Source organism: Polyodon spathula, chromosome 11 (genome assembly GCF_017654505.1).
Source record: "Polyodon spathula isolate WHYD16114869_AA chromosome 11, ASM1765450v1, whole genome shotgun sequence".
Classification (NCBI taxonomy): domain Eukaryota; kingdom Metazoa; phylum Chordata; class Actinopteri; order Acipenseriformes; family Polyodontidae; genus Polyodon; species Polyodon spathula.
This window is the reverse complement of record NC_054544.1, coordinates 32612352-32630369: the sequence shown is the minus strand read 5'-3', so window position 1 is coordinate 32630369 and position 18018 is coordinate 32612352. Positions and strand designations below refer to the sequence as shown.

At 37.1% G+C, this 18018-nt stretch overlaps 1 protein-coding gene across 3 annotated transcripts in view; it reads right to left on the bottom strand.

Annotated features, from left to right (window-relative positions):
* LOC121323211 (ventricular zone-expressed PH domain-containing protein homolog 1-like) overlaps positions 1 to 18018 on the bottom strand; it is a 50191-nt gene that overhangs the window by 9184 nt on the left and 22989 nt on the right. For all 3 annotated transcript variants that reach the window (XM_041264115.1, XM_041264118.1, XM_041264116.1), the window contains 6 exons: positions 16566 to 16786; positions 12547 to 12750; positions 11722 to 12104; positions 9178 to 9317; positions 8591 to 8725; positions 4008 to 4125 (listed from right to left, as the gene is read on the bottom strand). In XM_041264115.1, the coding sequence (XP_041120049.1) occupies positions 4008 to 4125; positions 8591 to 8725; positions 9178 to 9317; positions 11722 to 12104; positions 12547 to 12750; positions 16566 to 16786 (1201 nt within the window). The remainder of the gene's footprint in view (positions 1 to 4007; positions 4126 to 8590; positions 8726 to 9177; positions 9318 to 11721; positions 12105 to 12546; positions 12751 to 16565; positions 16787 to 18018) is intronic.

Sequence of the window (18018 nt, the reverse complement as noted above, 5' to 3'; positions counted from 1 at the left end):
GACCCAGGACACAGAAACGGAATTGCTTTAGCGCTGACGCGCACTTTTAATAAACATAAAACAAAACCGAAATAAACACCTAACTCCGTTTTGGAGCTCTCACTATACACCAACCGTTCCCTGACTCACACATAGGACGGCTAAGCCGTTTACCTGACAAACACCGAAACACAAACGGGCTTCTCTCAACACTCTCTTCAATACGACTGGACACACACGCAGTCGGGCTCTTCACTCAGCAGCCCCAACAGACTGGCTGCCTCTCTTAAATACCCTGCACCTGTCTCTAATTTATAATTACAATCAGGTGCCGAGGATTAACTAAATCATTAAAACAATTACACAATTAAACCCCATAACACCCAAATGTGCATTCTCACAAGGTTTTTAGCAGGGAAGGATTTTAACCCCCTCCCTGGTACCTTACAATATATATATATATATATATATATATATATATATATATATATATATATATATATATATATATATATATAGATAGCAGGAAGGGGGTTAAAATTCCTCCCTGCTAAAACCATGTGAAAATGCACTGTGGGTGAATTGGGCTAAGGGTTTTTGTAATTGTTAATTGTTTTTATTGTTTAGTTAATCCCCTGCACCTGGTGCTAATTGTAAATTGGAGCCAGGTGCAGGGTATTTAAGAGAGGCAGCCAGTCTGCTAGAGGCTGCTGAGTGAAGAGCCTGATTGCGTGCGTGCGTGCGTGCGTGCGTGCGTGCGTGCGTGCGTGCGTGCGTGCGTGCGTGCGTGCTCTCTCTCTCTCCCCCTCCAGTTGTATTGAAGGTGAAGTACGGAGTGAAGCCCGTTTGTGTTTTGGTGTTGGTGTCAGGTAAATGGCTTAGCCGTCCTGAATGTTTAGTTAGGTTCCTGTTACTGTTTAGTCAGCGCTCCAAGAGAGAGCTAGATGTTTGTATTCATTTGTGTTTATTAAAAATAGTGCGTAAGCACTTAAAAATCCATTTCTGTGAGCTGGGTCTGCTTTTAAAGGGGCAACAAACTCTGAAAGTGGTGCAATCTTTTACTATATATATATATAAAAGAAACAGGGAACGTAGGTACACAAAAAAGAATGTTAATTCCAAGAGGTTCCAATGTGTCTCACTTACAAATTAGTGTCCTTTTTGCTTCCTGGTTGCATTTGTTCCATAGCTGTGTTTTACCTCACAAATACATTTTAAAAGACACATTTACTGACGTCAATTATTACATTACTCATTTACCAAATGCAAATTCAATGTTTCTAGAACTTGTACACGAGGCACATGAATACTTTTTGCATTGCATTGCATTGTTTTTCTTTCCATCTGGGTTCTGCTAGAAGCACTTTACAAGCAATCAACTAGGATGCAGAGTAGTTTTATGGCAAAACTTTGCAACAGTACCATTACAATTATATACAGGATGCCAACAGGTAACCCCATCATACATTATGTACTAAGTGCCTTGCCCAAGAAGGCACATTCTTTCACTTTCTTTTTTTTCAATACCGACATGCAAAAACAGGATTAAAAACACTTCGAAATTAGATGTGGCCGTCTGGGATAAAGCATTTGAAATACAACATTGTACGGTTAATTAGGCTACTTGCTAGAAAATCATCTAAGCAGAAATAACAGCAGTGAACGCATGTTACAGGCTATTAAACAGGTCAGAGATGGTATTAAGCGTACTTTCAGGTCCCTTTACAGTATAGTTTTACAGCATGCTCTTGTTGTCTACCTGTTATTTGCAATAGCTGTGGTAAACCTGTCTTCCTGTTTTAATAGGCCAGTTGAGTGACTGATAGGAAACCAACACATATAGTTCATCAGTACAGTTTTCAGCATGTTAAGACATTGATGAATTGGTAAACTGAACAGAGATTTTGCATTACTAACTCCTGTGGTGCACACCTGCATTGTTTGTTAACCAAACAAGGCTAATTAAAATGTTTACTGGGCCGTATGCAAATAATCGTTTTTGCAGGGTTGTTCTTGATGTTCAAGGTTAAAGCTTTTGCAAAGTACATTTGGTAATACTGGTATGAAAATGACTCAGATGTGTCAAGCGTTTGTTTGTGGGATAATAGCCTCTCAGTTTCGTGCAAATACCTCAGATGCCTTCAGGGCACTCTGTTCTATTACCAGCCCAGACTGTTCCATTTCCATCACTTTTTCCATACCTTAATGAGCACATAAAATGCATGATTGTCTGCAAGGGAAAATAATCAGCCATAAACAGGTTTATTTTACTTCTTTAAAGATGGTAGAAGGATCATTCATCATTGTTTTAATGTCATTTGATCTTTTTTATTTATTTTATTTAGTTGTTTTGCTGCAATATTGAGATGGATGCACTTTTTATAATGACACTATTTACACTGTAGTCACTATGTAATTATGGTATTAAATATTGCCAAATTCTATGTGTCAGATTAGATGACATTACTACTTATATTATTTGTACTGTATATATGTAGCTATGTAACTACAACTAAGCATTATTCTGATACCAACTTAACTTAGAGGAACTAGTTGTATTGTAAGTTGTAATATAGCTGATCGTACGATATAGTATTATGTGCCATGTACATTTCCTGAAACTGTCATTACAGTGTGATTATTTTAGCTGTATTTCAAAGTTAATCATATTTCCGATTTTGTTATTTAAAAAGTAAATAAAACTGGCTTTGACTTTTCAACTTCATTAGCACTGATTACTTCTATGATATACTACACAGAAGGTGGAGCCTGCCAGTTGAGTTGAAAGGTCATAGTGTTGTCAAAGGCATACTGTTTTAAATGGCAAGCTTCCAATGCATCCCCTTCAGCATGCATGCTGTGTATCAAAATAACACAAACGTTCCATTTAGAGAGCAGAAGGCTTTACAAATATAGGCCAATATCAACATGGCATTTGTACATTTTCTGTATTGAAGACAGTGAAGCCTTACAACTTTGGATATAAGGAACCTATAATGAATTGACCAAAAGATACAACAGTTCTCTCGTATCCAGAAACAGCCCACACAGGTCTGATATAATATGAAAGCTGCATTTGTTGTAAGAAACCTTGCTTGCCAGGACTGGCTGCAAGCATAATATTTGGTTACGACTGGAGCATAACTCCTGTCCCAAAAGACCATCACATTGTCCTGTAAACAAGTTTGCTTACCAAGAAAATAGGAACAGAATATGAACACAGCCTTCCTCGTTATTAGAACAATTTAGAGTGCAAGGTATCAGCTTTCACAAACAACCCTTTTACTTGTTTGTGAGTGCAATGCACAAATGGAACAGGGTCTAGATAAAGTTTAGTGTATATAATATGTCGCAGAATCAACAGGAAATAGTATAGCATTTTGATCCAGTGCAGAAATATTGTCACAAGCAGAAGTGAACATGCCACGACACCTACAATTCGCACTATTCTTGGAATTACTTACGAGGCAACATTAGGTCACCCAAAAAGTGTTAATCAAGGTCTGTAAAACCAGCCAAAAGGGTCCTTCATTTAACAGTTCATGTTGCATATTTTTTATAAAATGAATTCCCTTGCTCTTGAAGCTTTGAGAATCGACCTGTAAGGGTTGGAAAGTACACAAAAACAACTGCCCCCTGATTAAATCCATGTCCCAAATATAAAGACGATGCTGGTGCTTTAATATCCTGCATGAGCTTCAGGGGGTGGGTTACCAATAAAGCCTATGAATGGTATTTATTTTAAGCATTTCTAGAATCATGTTTTGTGTTTAAAAATGCTCCCCCTATAACTATGACCATGTGTTTAATATCTCACGCAATCTATTTCTACCAAAATACAAAAAAAGAAACATCATAAAAAAAGTCTTAATTTGAATGAAAGCTGTCACACTCAATTTTAGCAGTTTTTGAATAGTGCTTCTACAATGGAATTGGCTGTAGTAGCCAGCTTATGTACCATTAACTGAAATATGCCTGCTGTAATTGCTCTTTAAGACACTTGCGTACATCTTCAAAGCTGCTCTTACCTGTTGCCTTTTCAGGATTGTTGCACATGAAACACAGCCAACCCCCTGTTTCCTCACTGTAGCCAAAAAGATCGAAGAAACGACCCTCTTTCAAGTGCTTCCGCACACTGTCCAGATCCTGCAACAACAAAAACACTCAACGAGGAGGACCCAGACACAAACCATCTCATTCAGCAGCATCATGCACCCTGCACCAATAAAAACACTCAACGAGGAGGACCCAGATACAAACCATCTCATTCAGCAGCATCATGCACCCTGCACCAATAAAAACACTCAACGAGGAGGACCCAGATACAAACCATCTCATTCAGCAGCATCATGCACCCTGCACCAATAAAAACACTCAACGAGGAGGACCCAGATACAAACCATCTCATTCAGCAGCATCATGCATCCTGCACCAATAAAAACACTCAACGAGGAGGACCCAGATACAAACCATCTCATTCAGCAGCATCATGCACCCTGCACCAATAAAAACACTCAACGAGGAGGACCCAGATACAAACCATCTCATTCAGCAGCATCATGCATCCTGCACCAATAAAAACACTCAACGAGGAGGAACCAGATACAAACCATCTCATTCAGCAGCATCATGCATCCTGCACCAATAAAAACACTCAACGAGGAGGACCCAGACACAAACCATCTTATTCAGCAGCATCATGCATCCTGCACCAATAAAAACACTCAACGAGGAGGAACCAGATACAAACCATCTCATTCAGCAGCATCATGCATCCTGCACCAATAAAAACACTCAACGAGGAGGACCCAGATACAAACCATCTCATTCAGCAGCATCATACACCCTGCACCAATAAAAACACTCAACGAGGAGGACCCAAATACAAACCATCTCATTCAGCAGCATCATGCATCCTGCACCAATAAAAACACTCAACGAGGAGGAACCAGATACAAACCATCTCATTCAGCAGCATCATGCATCCTGCACCAATAAAAACACTCAACGAGGAGGACCCAGACACAAACCATCTTATTCAGCAGCATCATGCATCCTGCACCAATAAAAACACTCAACGAAGAGGAACCAGATACAAACCATCTCATTCAGCAGCATCATGCATCCTGCACCAATAAAAACACTCAACGAGGAGGACCCAGATACAAACCATCTCATTCAGCAGCATCATGCATCCTGCACCAATAAAAACACTCAACGAGGAGGACCCAGATACAAACCATCTCATTCAGCAGCATCATGCATCCTGCACCAATAAAAACAATAAAATATTCCCTTTTCACAACCATTAAAGATAAAAGCAACAACTCAGTAAGAATCCACAGCTGCACAATGATTATATCCTTAAGCCAAACAGCTAAAACTTCTAAACATGTTAGGAACTGCATAACTTCCTTTCGATACACCATTATTTGTATACAACTGCAGACGCTGCCCCAACAGTTGCAAGATGCTTGGTGTTTTGTTACACACACAACTTAACATTTTCATTTGATTGTGTAAGCGAGCAATCTGCTGACTCTGCACGACAACTCAGTATTCTATCTGCACTTCAATGCGTAATTATCTAGTAGTACTGTACATTCTGAAATGGCTAGAGTCACTGTTTACAAGCTTTTGGTTAGAACAGGTTACACAGAGGTGCCCTATTACATCAAAGGACCCACTGTTCTAGGAATAAGCACTGGAGCCGGACATTGTTGGCTGGATTCTCAAAGAGATATGCACACAAGTCCATAGACTCTCAAGGGGCTTTAATACTTCTATTTGAGAATCAAACCTATTATACCAAAATCTGGGTAACTACAGGGACAGACAGATGTTGAATAAAGGTGAGCTTCCTCACATGCCTCAGATCTGTCATTGTGGAGCCACTTTCTCTTAAGTGGAAAAAAGGTGTGGTGAGATTTGACTGTGAGTTAACCAACAGGTTCTCTACTGATGTTGCTATTGATAAAACACTACTTCCCTTTCAGTTGGTAACTTGAAATGCCAATATGAAGAGAATGCTGTTGTAATTTATTGAAATTTCAACATCTGGAGATGGTTGGTCCTCTGGCTTTTCAAAGCGTGTGTTTGTAGTATACAACATCATTAATTCACACACAGCAGCATTGTCACTGAATTTATCCTGCGTTATTCAAAGCACATATTATAAAAATTGTCATTTCGGAATGGAGTATATCAAATATAGGAAAAGGCAACATTTGCACAACCCCACAAACAATCATTTATTGACTCACTGTGATAATACACTTGAAAGAATCTATAGAGAACCTGTACTGAGACTTTAAAGAATGCAGTTTAAAACTTTTATCTGCTGGATGTCCTTGGCATCGAACCTATTTTACAAACTGGAAGTCCTAATCCCGAATGAAGTGCAAGAGATTTTCGATTTGAAATGCATTGCACATTCTTTTCACCTTACTTTCTTAGTAACACCAATGATCTGATTTCAGTGCTGCCAGGTCACGGTTCCTGATCAATAAACAGACCCACAAAATGGTATGGTTTGGGGTTTGGCTTTTAAATTCATTCACACACTTAATGTAAATTACTTTATTAACTGTATTAAGTAATTTGAAAATTCTTATTATCCAATGTGAAAAACAAACAAACAAACCAAAAAACGGTATTGAATTCATTTAGACTATTAAAAAATAATACTTTTGGCTATTCAAGTTAGCGGTTTTATCAAAAATGTGAACTTACATCAGTTTAACCAAAAATAAATCATTAATGGTGATTTTTATACTATTACAAACATTCTATCAGAGACCCATACACCTCCAGGCATTCTACTGTGGGATAACATATCCAACACACAGTCTCTTCATAGCACATCTCCAACCAAGAAGGCTGATAAAACTGAAGCCAGGTAAAAGATGACTCAGCTGCAATTACATGGACAAGGAGGGAAAGGAGAATGATGGCTTTGCTGTATCAGAAACATGCCCTTATAACCCAGCTGTAAAGCTCCGGATCTCTCAATGGAGAATCTGGTCTACTTTCACACTGGCGCATAAGCAATTAAACCCTTGTAAACAAGCTAGTGGAATTAAGTCATACTAATACAATTAGGATCCTTTATATGGCAGATCTGATTAAAAGCAGAACCCGACACAATCTATCAACTAAAATAACTGATCCGATGAACAATTTCAAGTGTAAAGATGGACGGAAATAATGATGCCAATTCTAAATCTAGTGACATTTATCAAACTCTGTGATGATTAAGCAAGGAGCCAAAACATAGCGAAACATGAGGGGTTGTAGACTTTTAAATAAATAATGACCAACCGCAGGTAAAACTGGTCCACAATTTCTACTACTCCCAATAAATATGGATTTTCTCCAGTATGATTATGCCACTAAATGCCACCTGGAATTCTGAAAAAAAAAAGACAAAAATAGCCTATATTCTGGTGTATTAAGCACTGTTGGCTTTTACACATAAGACCTACTTGGCTCACTGTGGACAAGTGCTATGTCCTGTTGTGAACATGGAGCAGGCAGTTTGCAATGGTGCGTGGAAAGTGCAGAAGATTTTGTGGTTCCATTTATACCAAAAAATAAATAAATAAATAAATGGAGTGGGCTTAGCATAAGAAGATTGATTATAAGTGGTGGTTCAGTTTAAACCGGACAGCTAAGCAGTCATGGACACAGATAATTGTGCTGTTTAGCTTCACAGTGCACAATGAGATTCCTCAATACCAAAATGACATGTTTCTAATCTTCTCAAGATGGTGGAAGTTAAAAAGCCCACTGCATACCTCCTGCAAGTAATTTATTTAGTTTTACAGAAAAGTACAAAAATGTAAGCCTAAAAAAACCCTGTAACCACTAAACTTTCACTTCCAGGTGGGAATAATTGCTCTGGCTCTCTATAGGCTGGCAAAGATTTCCCACTACTGCTTCAATTCACAGCATGATCATTCCTAACAAACGCAATAAACGATTAGCTGGAGCTAAGAGGACATTTGCCATACAGTGCCTTGTGTGCAGTTCAATCCCAGACTTTTTTACATCTGTTTGTATTGCTTTTTTGTTACATTAAACATATGCTGGGGCCTGATTTATCAAAATCAAACACATAACTAGCAGCAAACTGCCAAAGCACTCCGTGGAGTCCCTACAAAGATATGTGTGTGCGTGTGTGTGTGTGTGTGTGTGTATGTGTGTGTGTGTGTGTGTGTGTTACTTCTTTTTATAGGAATAAAGAGTTTTATTTGACAAAAATGAAAAAATAGTTAGTACCCACTGTCTATGGTTATTGTAAATACCGGTGCAAACACTTATTTACTATGCTAATACGATTAGACCTCTCTGTACATTATTATTCATGACCTTAGAAAATGAAATTTTCATGTCAAACCTATCAATCCTGCCTAAGTTTTTGCACACGCACAGTATAGGGATCTATCTGCATGATCTAAACAGCCCTATACTTCGCACTTTACTGTAATAATGTTAAAAAGTGGGTCAATAGAGTTTAGGGCGGCAGTACTGTCTATTAGAAATAGATCCTAAAAAAAAAAAAAAAATTACAAATATATAAAGTCAAGAGACTATAAGCCATTTACTGCACCTTTTTCTGGGGAAAAGTAGATTGTATTATTGCTGTTTCAAAGCTGTGTCTTCCCTTCAGCTGTGTCTTTTTCCACATTGATTTAAGAAGTTGCACTGACTTGTCCTCTGAAGATAAAGGCTCAGAAGATAGGCCCTGGAAGCAAACATAATGGAGAAATGCAACTAATCATTATTAGTACATTGACAAAGGCCCTCATTTAAACATTTCTCTACATTTAATATTTAGCATTTCAGACAAATTACAGGAATATTCTAACCTGCTACATCTCAATATTTTATATTTCATTTTTTAAATTTTATTTCTGATCACAAACAGATGTGTTTTTTTTCATTGTGTAATTCTTGGCCTAAACACTGCATATGTTTAATACTAAGACAAATATTGTTATGCTTCATAATGGCCTGTTCATGTTTGTGTCATTTCATTAGAGCGGAGCATTACTCAAACGCTAGACCATTGTGGTACAATATTAAATTTGTGTTTTCCAATTGCAGTTTGATTAGGAACTCCATGCGTCACAAAAAACATCAAGTTAATTATATCCAGATTTATTTTGTCAGGGTTTCCTTTTCTCAGAAGCTCACCTGCTGAAACAGGAGCATGATTTGGATCCAAACTTGAGGCTGCCTACTGTTGAGGGTGAAACTTGATTTACTGTACAGGCAGTAGTATCCTTTCATTGAGCAAGTGAAGAACAACTTTGCAACACAACTTTGAAAGGAATCTAAAACAAATAAACAGTGTGGCTTTGTCAACGTTATATTTCCCACACTCGAAAATTGTGATTATTGGTTCCACACTGTTCCAGACAGTTTGTGCAAAGAAGAAGCGCCAAACTGTTAACAGTGTAATCCATGCACATAACCCCTTTCATACACTAGATTATCAAAAAGAACAGAATATTTGAATTACATTATAATAGATGCAATGACTGCATGAGTCATTAGACATGAACACAAAAATAACAGATATCATTGCAATTTTATTTTCAGGCTGACAGTCATTTTATGTAATGTGAACAAGAACATGAACTCCAGCTTGACCCCTTGGCTGGATCTGAACAAGGTGAAGACCTGCTCTCTTTGCAAGGGCATATACCTGTATACACTGCGGCACCCATTCAACCGAATGATTCATTAAATGCTTCTGCATTATTCTAAACTCTAACCCATTGACCGTATATTTGTAATTTGAATGAAATACTTTTATCTTTTACTTGTGTTCAATGTTTTTCTCTTTTTTTTCTGGTTTTTGTTCTTAATAAATGGCTTTAATATCAGAAAAGTAATTCCTGTAAGGATACATTTTCCCGTGTCTCATACTTTGCTAATTTCGCCTGAGACCCATGTGTTCTGAATAAACCCCCTGGCAAGCAGGATGCAGAAAGTCAGTGATGAACGAAGCGGCACAGGGTTCTCTGTAGGAGTGCAGTGATATATCCCATCGTATGGTAACAATTACCTGTCAGACATTAATGTAATGACAAACTTCCTACAAATTACCCCATGGTGCTGCAGGTCATTGGTCATTTTTATTAGTCAAAATCTATTTAAATAAGTCTGGCCTGCGTTGCTATGTATCAAGAGTGGCTAGAGAAGGTATATTCTACATACATATAATAAACTTATTAATTCTGTGACTCAAAAGTGACCTGACCCTACAGAATTCCATTTGAGGAGATTTTTTTGTTTCCCAAAGACATAAACTCAAAGGTTTATAACTTGTATGCATTTACTTGTATGCATCCGGTGAGGCTGTATATGTGTTTGTGTATGCGTCACACATATATATATATATCTATATATATATTATATATATAATATATATATAGATATATATTCTATATATATATATATATATATATATAATATATATGGATATATATTATATAATAGAATATATATATATAGATAGATAGATAGATAGATAGATAGATAGATAGATAGATATAATGCATAGTAATCCTACACATTAATAAACACACTAAATTGATATAGATCTGATTACAGATGTTGGTTATGCAAATATTTCCATATTGCATTAGCATCCCAAGGGCTGCAATTTATTTTAGAAATAAATTAACAACCACAGGCTTTTAAATCATAGTATTTTTAACTTGTTCAAAGTTTACATATCATCTGTTTTGAGTGCTATTTAAATTGGCCCATAAATTTATTAAGGTTTTTCTTTTTATTAACTTTTTGAGAAAAACAAACAAAAAACAAAACAGATACACATAAATATATACTTCTGAGAGATTAAATGGTTAATACTGTATGCTATTAGAGTACCAGTGAAAGCCCCAGCACATGCATGCTTATTTATATTTGAGTTTCGCGACCATTATGTAACACATGTGTTTTCAAGGAATTTTCTGGAAATTGCTGTTAAATTATCCTGGCTTCTGAAACATTGCCAAATACAAGATTGCGCACAGGGGGCATTAGTACTGCTGTTAAATAATCTGGTACAGATGTTTATGATAAATGTGCAATGTAGTTCCAGAAAGGGTTACAAAACAGTACAAGCATTAGTGCTTAAGGATTATACCATCCAGTGGTTATTCTACATATTATAATTTCTCAATTACAAAACACTATATCTGAAGATAAATAATAATAAATAGGTTCTACTTAGGTAATGGAGTCTAATATATCCTCAGTCTGTAATACTCTTTTAAATACATCAAAGCAATGTTTGTACCTTAAGCACTGTCAAAATGAAATTGAGCTGGACCCAGTGAATCATAGCCAGTGGCAACAACTGTTGAAAAAGAAGTGAGACTATGGGGAGTATGGTTTCATTATTTAATTTTTTTATGCAAGTGTATTGTTATGCCTATGTATTAATTTTTAATTACATTTTTAAAAATTTGAAAACAGTTTGTGTAGACTCTATGAAGTTCGAGGCCCTGCCATAACATACAGACATTATAAAATAGACACACAGAAACTTAACAGGGTAAGTGACTGAAAAGGATACACATGTGTCATGCTTTTAAAACAACACAAGCGGGTAACTTGTTGAAAAATTTCCATTTTTGTTTTAAATGTTGGTGTTTTTTTCTATAGTAAAATGAAACAGTAACTGGTTCTCTCGCGCAGACACAAGTAACTACAGAGACTCACCTTCAACTAAACACTGTTCCGGAACAGGGATTCTTTTAACCATCTCAGCATAATATGTCTGGATTGTAGAGAGGTTTTCCTTGAGGTGCAGGAACAGCTGATCCTGGAGTTCCCCGGTGCATTTCTCAGTGTCCGTAACGCAGTCTTTGTAGGTTTCTGCTGAATTGCTTGCCACAATAGAAGCAGCACAGGAGTAAGGACTCGAGGGAGCGTCTGTGGTACTTACATCTTGATCTGAACCTAAAGGCAGGCTACAGCTTTCTTGGCTAAGTGACCTTTCTGACAAACTGATGCCAGGGGGCATTTCTCCACACTCCCGTTCGTGACCATTCTCCGAGTTCACAGACTGTGTGTGCACTGCGTGCAGAGCAAGGCTTTTTGGCCTGAAACCCAAAAGAAAAAGAAAAGTTTCCTACACAGAACATTATGTGGTTTGGTATATGCATTAGGGGGGTTTATTTTGGCTATTGGTGAAAATCAAATATATAAATATAAGTAATGCAAAAGTGATCTTCAATCAGAATTGTTCATTAGTTTCTAAGCAAGCATTCACAATTGTATCAGCAGAAGTTGCCTAAAGACACTGCAAATACAATAAAACCTGAAGAACAACACAAGCTTTGATAACATTTGCCGAAGCGTACCTAATTTATATTGTGTATCTGATTAAAATTGGTGCACAAATGTCAATGGCTACATATGAATAAATAGCTGTAAAACTGGTGCTGTCTGGTACCTCAATGGTTTACCTGGTAATTAATGAATTTACTCTGCAGACAAGCATAAAAGCGCACTAAACACACAGTCACTGTTAAACCAGCTCACCTGTTGAACCTCATTTCTTCCCTTTCTTTCTTGGAGGCGTGTCCCTGACTGTATCTGCGGATCAGTCCGGGGGTCTTGTTCTCACTAGCCAATGTTTCTTCGAAAGCCTGGATTTTTACTTGCAGCCTCTCGTTTTCATCACCGTCGCTGATATCGGACACCAAGTCACAAGACTTTGGTGCTTCTTCAGTTTCATTGTCTGTCCTGAAGAGATAAGACATAATTTTCTGTTAATTATACTACTAGAGGATCTTGCTTATTTACTGCTGCAGTGACACAGTGTATATTGTTCATTAAAACTATGGCAAAAAAGGCTTTTAAGCGTGCATCCAATCAAAGCACCACTTAAAACTTAAAAGCACATTGTTTATTTATGTACTGTAGTAGGCTGTCAGCTTGTGTATTAGTCAGGTAGATACAATTTTTGGTTAATGCCTTCAGTGTCATAACACTAACAAAGACATTAAACGAAATGTTTGTCAATGATAAAAGTTATGGATGAAGAACAGTTCTTCAATGTATTGCACTGCACGGCTTCTGATCTTCTGCAGTGATAAGTGATGCCAAGTAATACAGTTCTGATTTTTTATCAACAAAACAATCCCTTCTCTGTTAGAGTCAGTCCCAAAGGAATACAACAAGTATGTGTTTTCTTGTAATTTTCCCCTACTAACACCACTGGAAGGAAGAAATTAAAAAGGACATAGGCCACAGAGCATAAAACAAATCAGTAGAGCAATAAAACAAATTCCACATGTAGCACGAAATACAGTAAGACTGGAGAGACCATCGAGCTCCTCTGGAAACATTTCAGTAACACACTGTCCCTACGGCACCAAGACATGAAGGCTACTTTTACAAGTTACATGGTTATACAAGGGTTTCAGCTTTGTTACAGGGGGTTTTGTGCTCCATCATTTAAACAGTTCTGCAATGCTTATTTAACTACACACAAGCAAGGACCTTAGAGACTGATTAAATATGTGCCTATTAAACTAGGCTTAAACACAATTTTTTTTTTATTAGCTCTGTAATTATCAGCTCCCTCAATGTTCAAACTCAGATTTCCAGGTAACTCAATATTGTTTTTTTCTTTTTAAATATAATTTCAAGAAAGATGCAAAAATACATTAAAAAAAAAAAAAAATATATATATATATATATTTGTAATGGCTTAATTTTGTATTATGTTTTAATAACCTTTAAGATACCAAAACATTGGATTCTGTGATTAACAGGGAAACAGTTGAGCCAGACAGGACTTAGAACAAAGAGGAGCTGCCAGACTCGAAGCGTTCTGGTCTAACTGCCATAACCTCCTTTGAAAATAAACTATATAAAGGAGCTCATTTCGTTCACATGTTCTGCACCATTAAGAGTACCGCCAAGCATGGAACATGATCTATGACATGTCTTCTTTGCCCTATGCCAATAAACACCTACATATATGTAGCTCAAGTCCATTGACAGAGAGCAATCACAGTATTGATTTACCCATGTGCAATACAACACTCAATATTAATGCTACACTATGCATTACAATCCATTCCACCCATAGCTGTGAAACGCCAAGGTACACTTTGTAGTGCTATTAAAAGTTTTTCTTAAATTGAACAGTTGTAAAATAATATCAGTGACTTAATTTCTTTTGCAGCTGGTTTCACAAGCCCCGGTTAGAATTAATCTTGCAAGTGACATTAGGTTGTCCTAGTTTAGTGCTTATTGGGCTCTGTGAAAGCAGTCAGTAGTATTTCTACATAAGCATTAAAATCCAATACAGAGGGTATCCCTGATAGATTATTGATTGCAGTGACAGTTGAATGATATTAATGCTAATATGACATCCTCAGTAGGAACAGCGATATTGTACTGGTACATGTATCAAGAAGCCAGAACTGAAGAATAAGTAACACACAGGGTTCCAGTAACACGCTACTTAAAAAATAACTGAAAACCAGTAACATTTATATTTTCCAAATATCTTTTTATATTGTTTTTGCAAGTCCCTGGTTTTGGTTCACAAAATACATATTTCAATTAAATTCAGGGTTTTCTTCTGCATACTCTGTACCCCTTAATTCGAAAGAGGAAACTATTACCCACACTCAGGGGGTCAAGTAAAACCCCTTTATAAGAACCACTCTCATTAAACAAAATGTTCCTCGTTTTTATTTGATATAACACTCTTTAAAGCAAGAAAACATTTCCAACTTCCAGTTAATCATACATGCCAATTAAACAAAAAAAAGAAAAATAAACCCTGATTAAAATTGTTACTGTAGTTTGTTTGTAACTGGCAGTACATACAAAAATAAGGACTAAAACCAAGTTTGCATTTTTTACACTAGGCAATGTTATATACAGGACCATAAACAGCAAGTGTATTGCATGAAAATAGATATAAACAATTTTAATATTCATTTCAGTAACTTGTGTACCTTTCAACACTGTTTGCTTCACAGTCTTTAGTGCAACTGAGCAGAACTGGAATAAACTCCAAATCATACAAACATACTTATTAGTGAGACATCAGTTACTTGAACGAAGACAGAAAGGTGGATGACTCACATGGAGAGATCTACACCTGTGTTTAAATTGATGTGGCAGTAATCCTTGCATCGTGTTGTTTCTTACTGTATATGCATTGCCCCAACAAAGCTACTGTTACTCCAGTTTGCACAGCATTGCATTGAAATCTAATGCCACGTTCCTCTTGTGTGGCTGTTGTGACATTGGCTCTAGCAAAAGTCTGTTCTGAACTTGATAAAACAACTCCCTTCAAATCTCTCCACTGAAGTTCCTTCTGCTTTGTGTAAATCGCAAAACAATGATGAATGATGGTATGATCATGATCAGCACCGGTGTGGTTGTGTTTTTTCAATTCTATCTTTTTGGGATCACCGTGAATAGTCTATCATACAAAATCACGTTCACAACCATGGTTCTATTATCCTTGACTGTATAATTTGTGAGATTGGCTCAAGGCTTGAGTATGATTTCAAGCGAGGTTTTGTACTGATACTCAAGATCCAGAGATCTTAAACACCCTTACTTAATGGAACATGCATCAGCAGTTATCAGCAGTACAGCCTGCAATAGGATAACTCTTGATACACAATAAAGATTCAGCATATACAATAACCTCTATTATCATCAGAATGGGTTTGATCTCAAACATGCTGTGGCAGGGCTTAGACTTCTCTTAGGTTTTTTATTTATTTTTTATTTAAATATGGGTTTTGTATTTATGCATTTGTGGAAGCTAATTATTTTGGCAGTGTTGTAATTGGCTATTTTTATACTGTGATTTTTGTTGAAATGGTCACTTGGGAACCCACGCACTTGGAAAGCCACGCACATGGCATTTTATCTTACTGGTGCAATACTGAATATGTTTATCGCTGCTGTCAATGAGCGCTTTTGTTCATTACAGTTCCTAACAGGGAGGGGTCCCCGATCCATATACCACAGTTGGCACAAACTCCTATCTAAATCAGCAGAGTTTACAAAGAAAGCTTTTTGCCAAACTTAGTTTTCCAGTAGTTTCCTTATACTCATTCTGGTAGAAAAGTATGTGAGGACGGTACTACATTTTGGGAAGCACACTTCAAGATTAATGGGAAGTGGCTGTTATTTGAAGGCTTAATCCAAAAGCAACAGGTCCTGTTATCACCAGGACATGCCTCCTCTGGTGTGCTGAGTACTATTTTAAGAATTCAGGATAATCACCCACACCTATTAAGTTATTTTATTAATTTGTAATTTGCGAAAGTGTAACCACATCCACATAGTCTTTGGCCTAACGTCTGAGGGGTGTATTGACTGGCTGTGAAACACACTCACAGACAAACACATGTTGTAAGAATTGTAACTGACTAAATGGTCGTTCCAAGAGCAAAGATGTGGGAGGCATATGGTTGCAAATGACAAGAAGTGCAGAGGTAAGCAAGTAGGGGATTTATACTCTACTGATCCCTACTGTTACACAAAAGATAAGTAATTTAAGATCCTAGTATTACCTCTCAGTGGGTATGTTGTCTGATTCCAGTTTCTTCACCAGGAGCTTGGCCATGGCAGTGAAGCTGTTGCTCATACGATAGATATCCTTGCTGTAAGCTCCCAGGATGCTGCTGAAGGTATCAGTGATGTCCCTGATTTCCAGGAGAAGGGTGTGGTGGAAGGTGTGCTCCATGCTTGCCAACAGAGTCACCAGGTACACAAGACAACTCCTGGCTCTCTCCTGACAGACAAGACAAATGAGTCGACTCTTACGACAGAACATGAGACATTTCACAGATGGCATAAAATGCATAAAATGGAAACATGGCACTGTTGTCAATGTAAAATGGGACATCACAGTGGAACAGCTGTCAAGAATTCATGCACTATAGACAAGTTTGCAACTTGAAAGGGGATATTTTGAGTATGATAATGGACTGACTCCAGTGTGATGCAGGAATCTGACTATAAAATGCAGCATATCTTGGTACATCGCAAAGCTCTTAAGCACTGAGAGCAAACCTACTGTAATTCAAAATAACTGAATGTCAGGGCCAGTGAGAAGAGCTGCTATTTTCAATCCAGCCTGCTTAATCTACCTTTCCTGGAATCTTACTGCACACTCAAGGTGTAGTTGTAATTCTTTTTGTGAATTAAGGAAATACATGTATGTGTTTGTTGGGCATTTTCTAACCATGCAGTCTGCAAATGTAAAGAAAATTGCATAATTATTAATACAAAATGTATATGGGTCCAGTTTAGCTGCAGAGAGTTAGCATAGTTTAAAAAAAAATAATGAGTGAGATCATTTAAAACATTTGAACTTTCCTTTAAGATTTTCTTGAATAATTTTTTACTTGATTTTTCCAGGTAGTGCCAAGCATGAGTTGGACCACTATTAATCTGAGGGGTTTGATTTATGCTGCTACTTATTCAAATCTCACTGCTCTGAATACTCAATGCTGCAATGGTGCAACAGATACTTTATTCTGTTGAGTGCCATGTTGTGCAGAAGCCTGGCTCACAAGCCCAATGTTGCGTACGTGTTACAGCAGGGATACTCAATTAGACTGATATTCACCTTTAGGAATACTTAATAAAACAAATGCCATACAACAATGGAAACATGGTTATTTTATTTTACACAGTATAATTCAATAAGGTCTGGCCGTGGAAACACAATATTGCTTTATTAGAGAGTTGGATATAGGGTTTCATGACATTTGGAAATCGTTTAAAATTCTTTTTTTTTTTTTTTTATAATTTAGTAATGCGACTCCACTGCGAGGCCGCGAATAAGGTCACTGTGGGCCACACTTGGCCTCCAACCATCTATTGAGCAGCAGGGGTTACAGTTAAAATTTAGTATATTTGGTACATGGTATATTATCTGTGTCTGTTTGTAATAAAAGTTGAAAGACTGCATACCGGTACATATTTATTGAAGGTATACACCTTTAAAACAAATAAGAA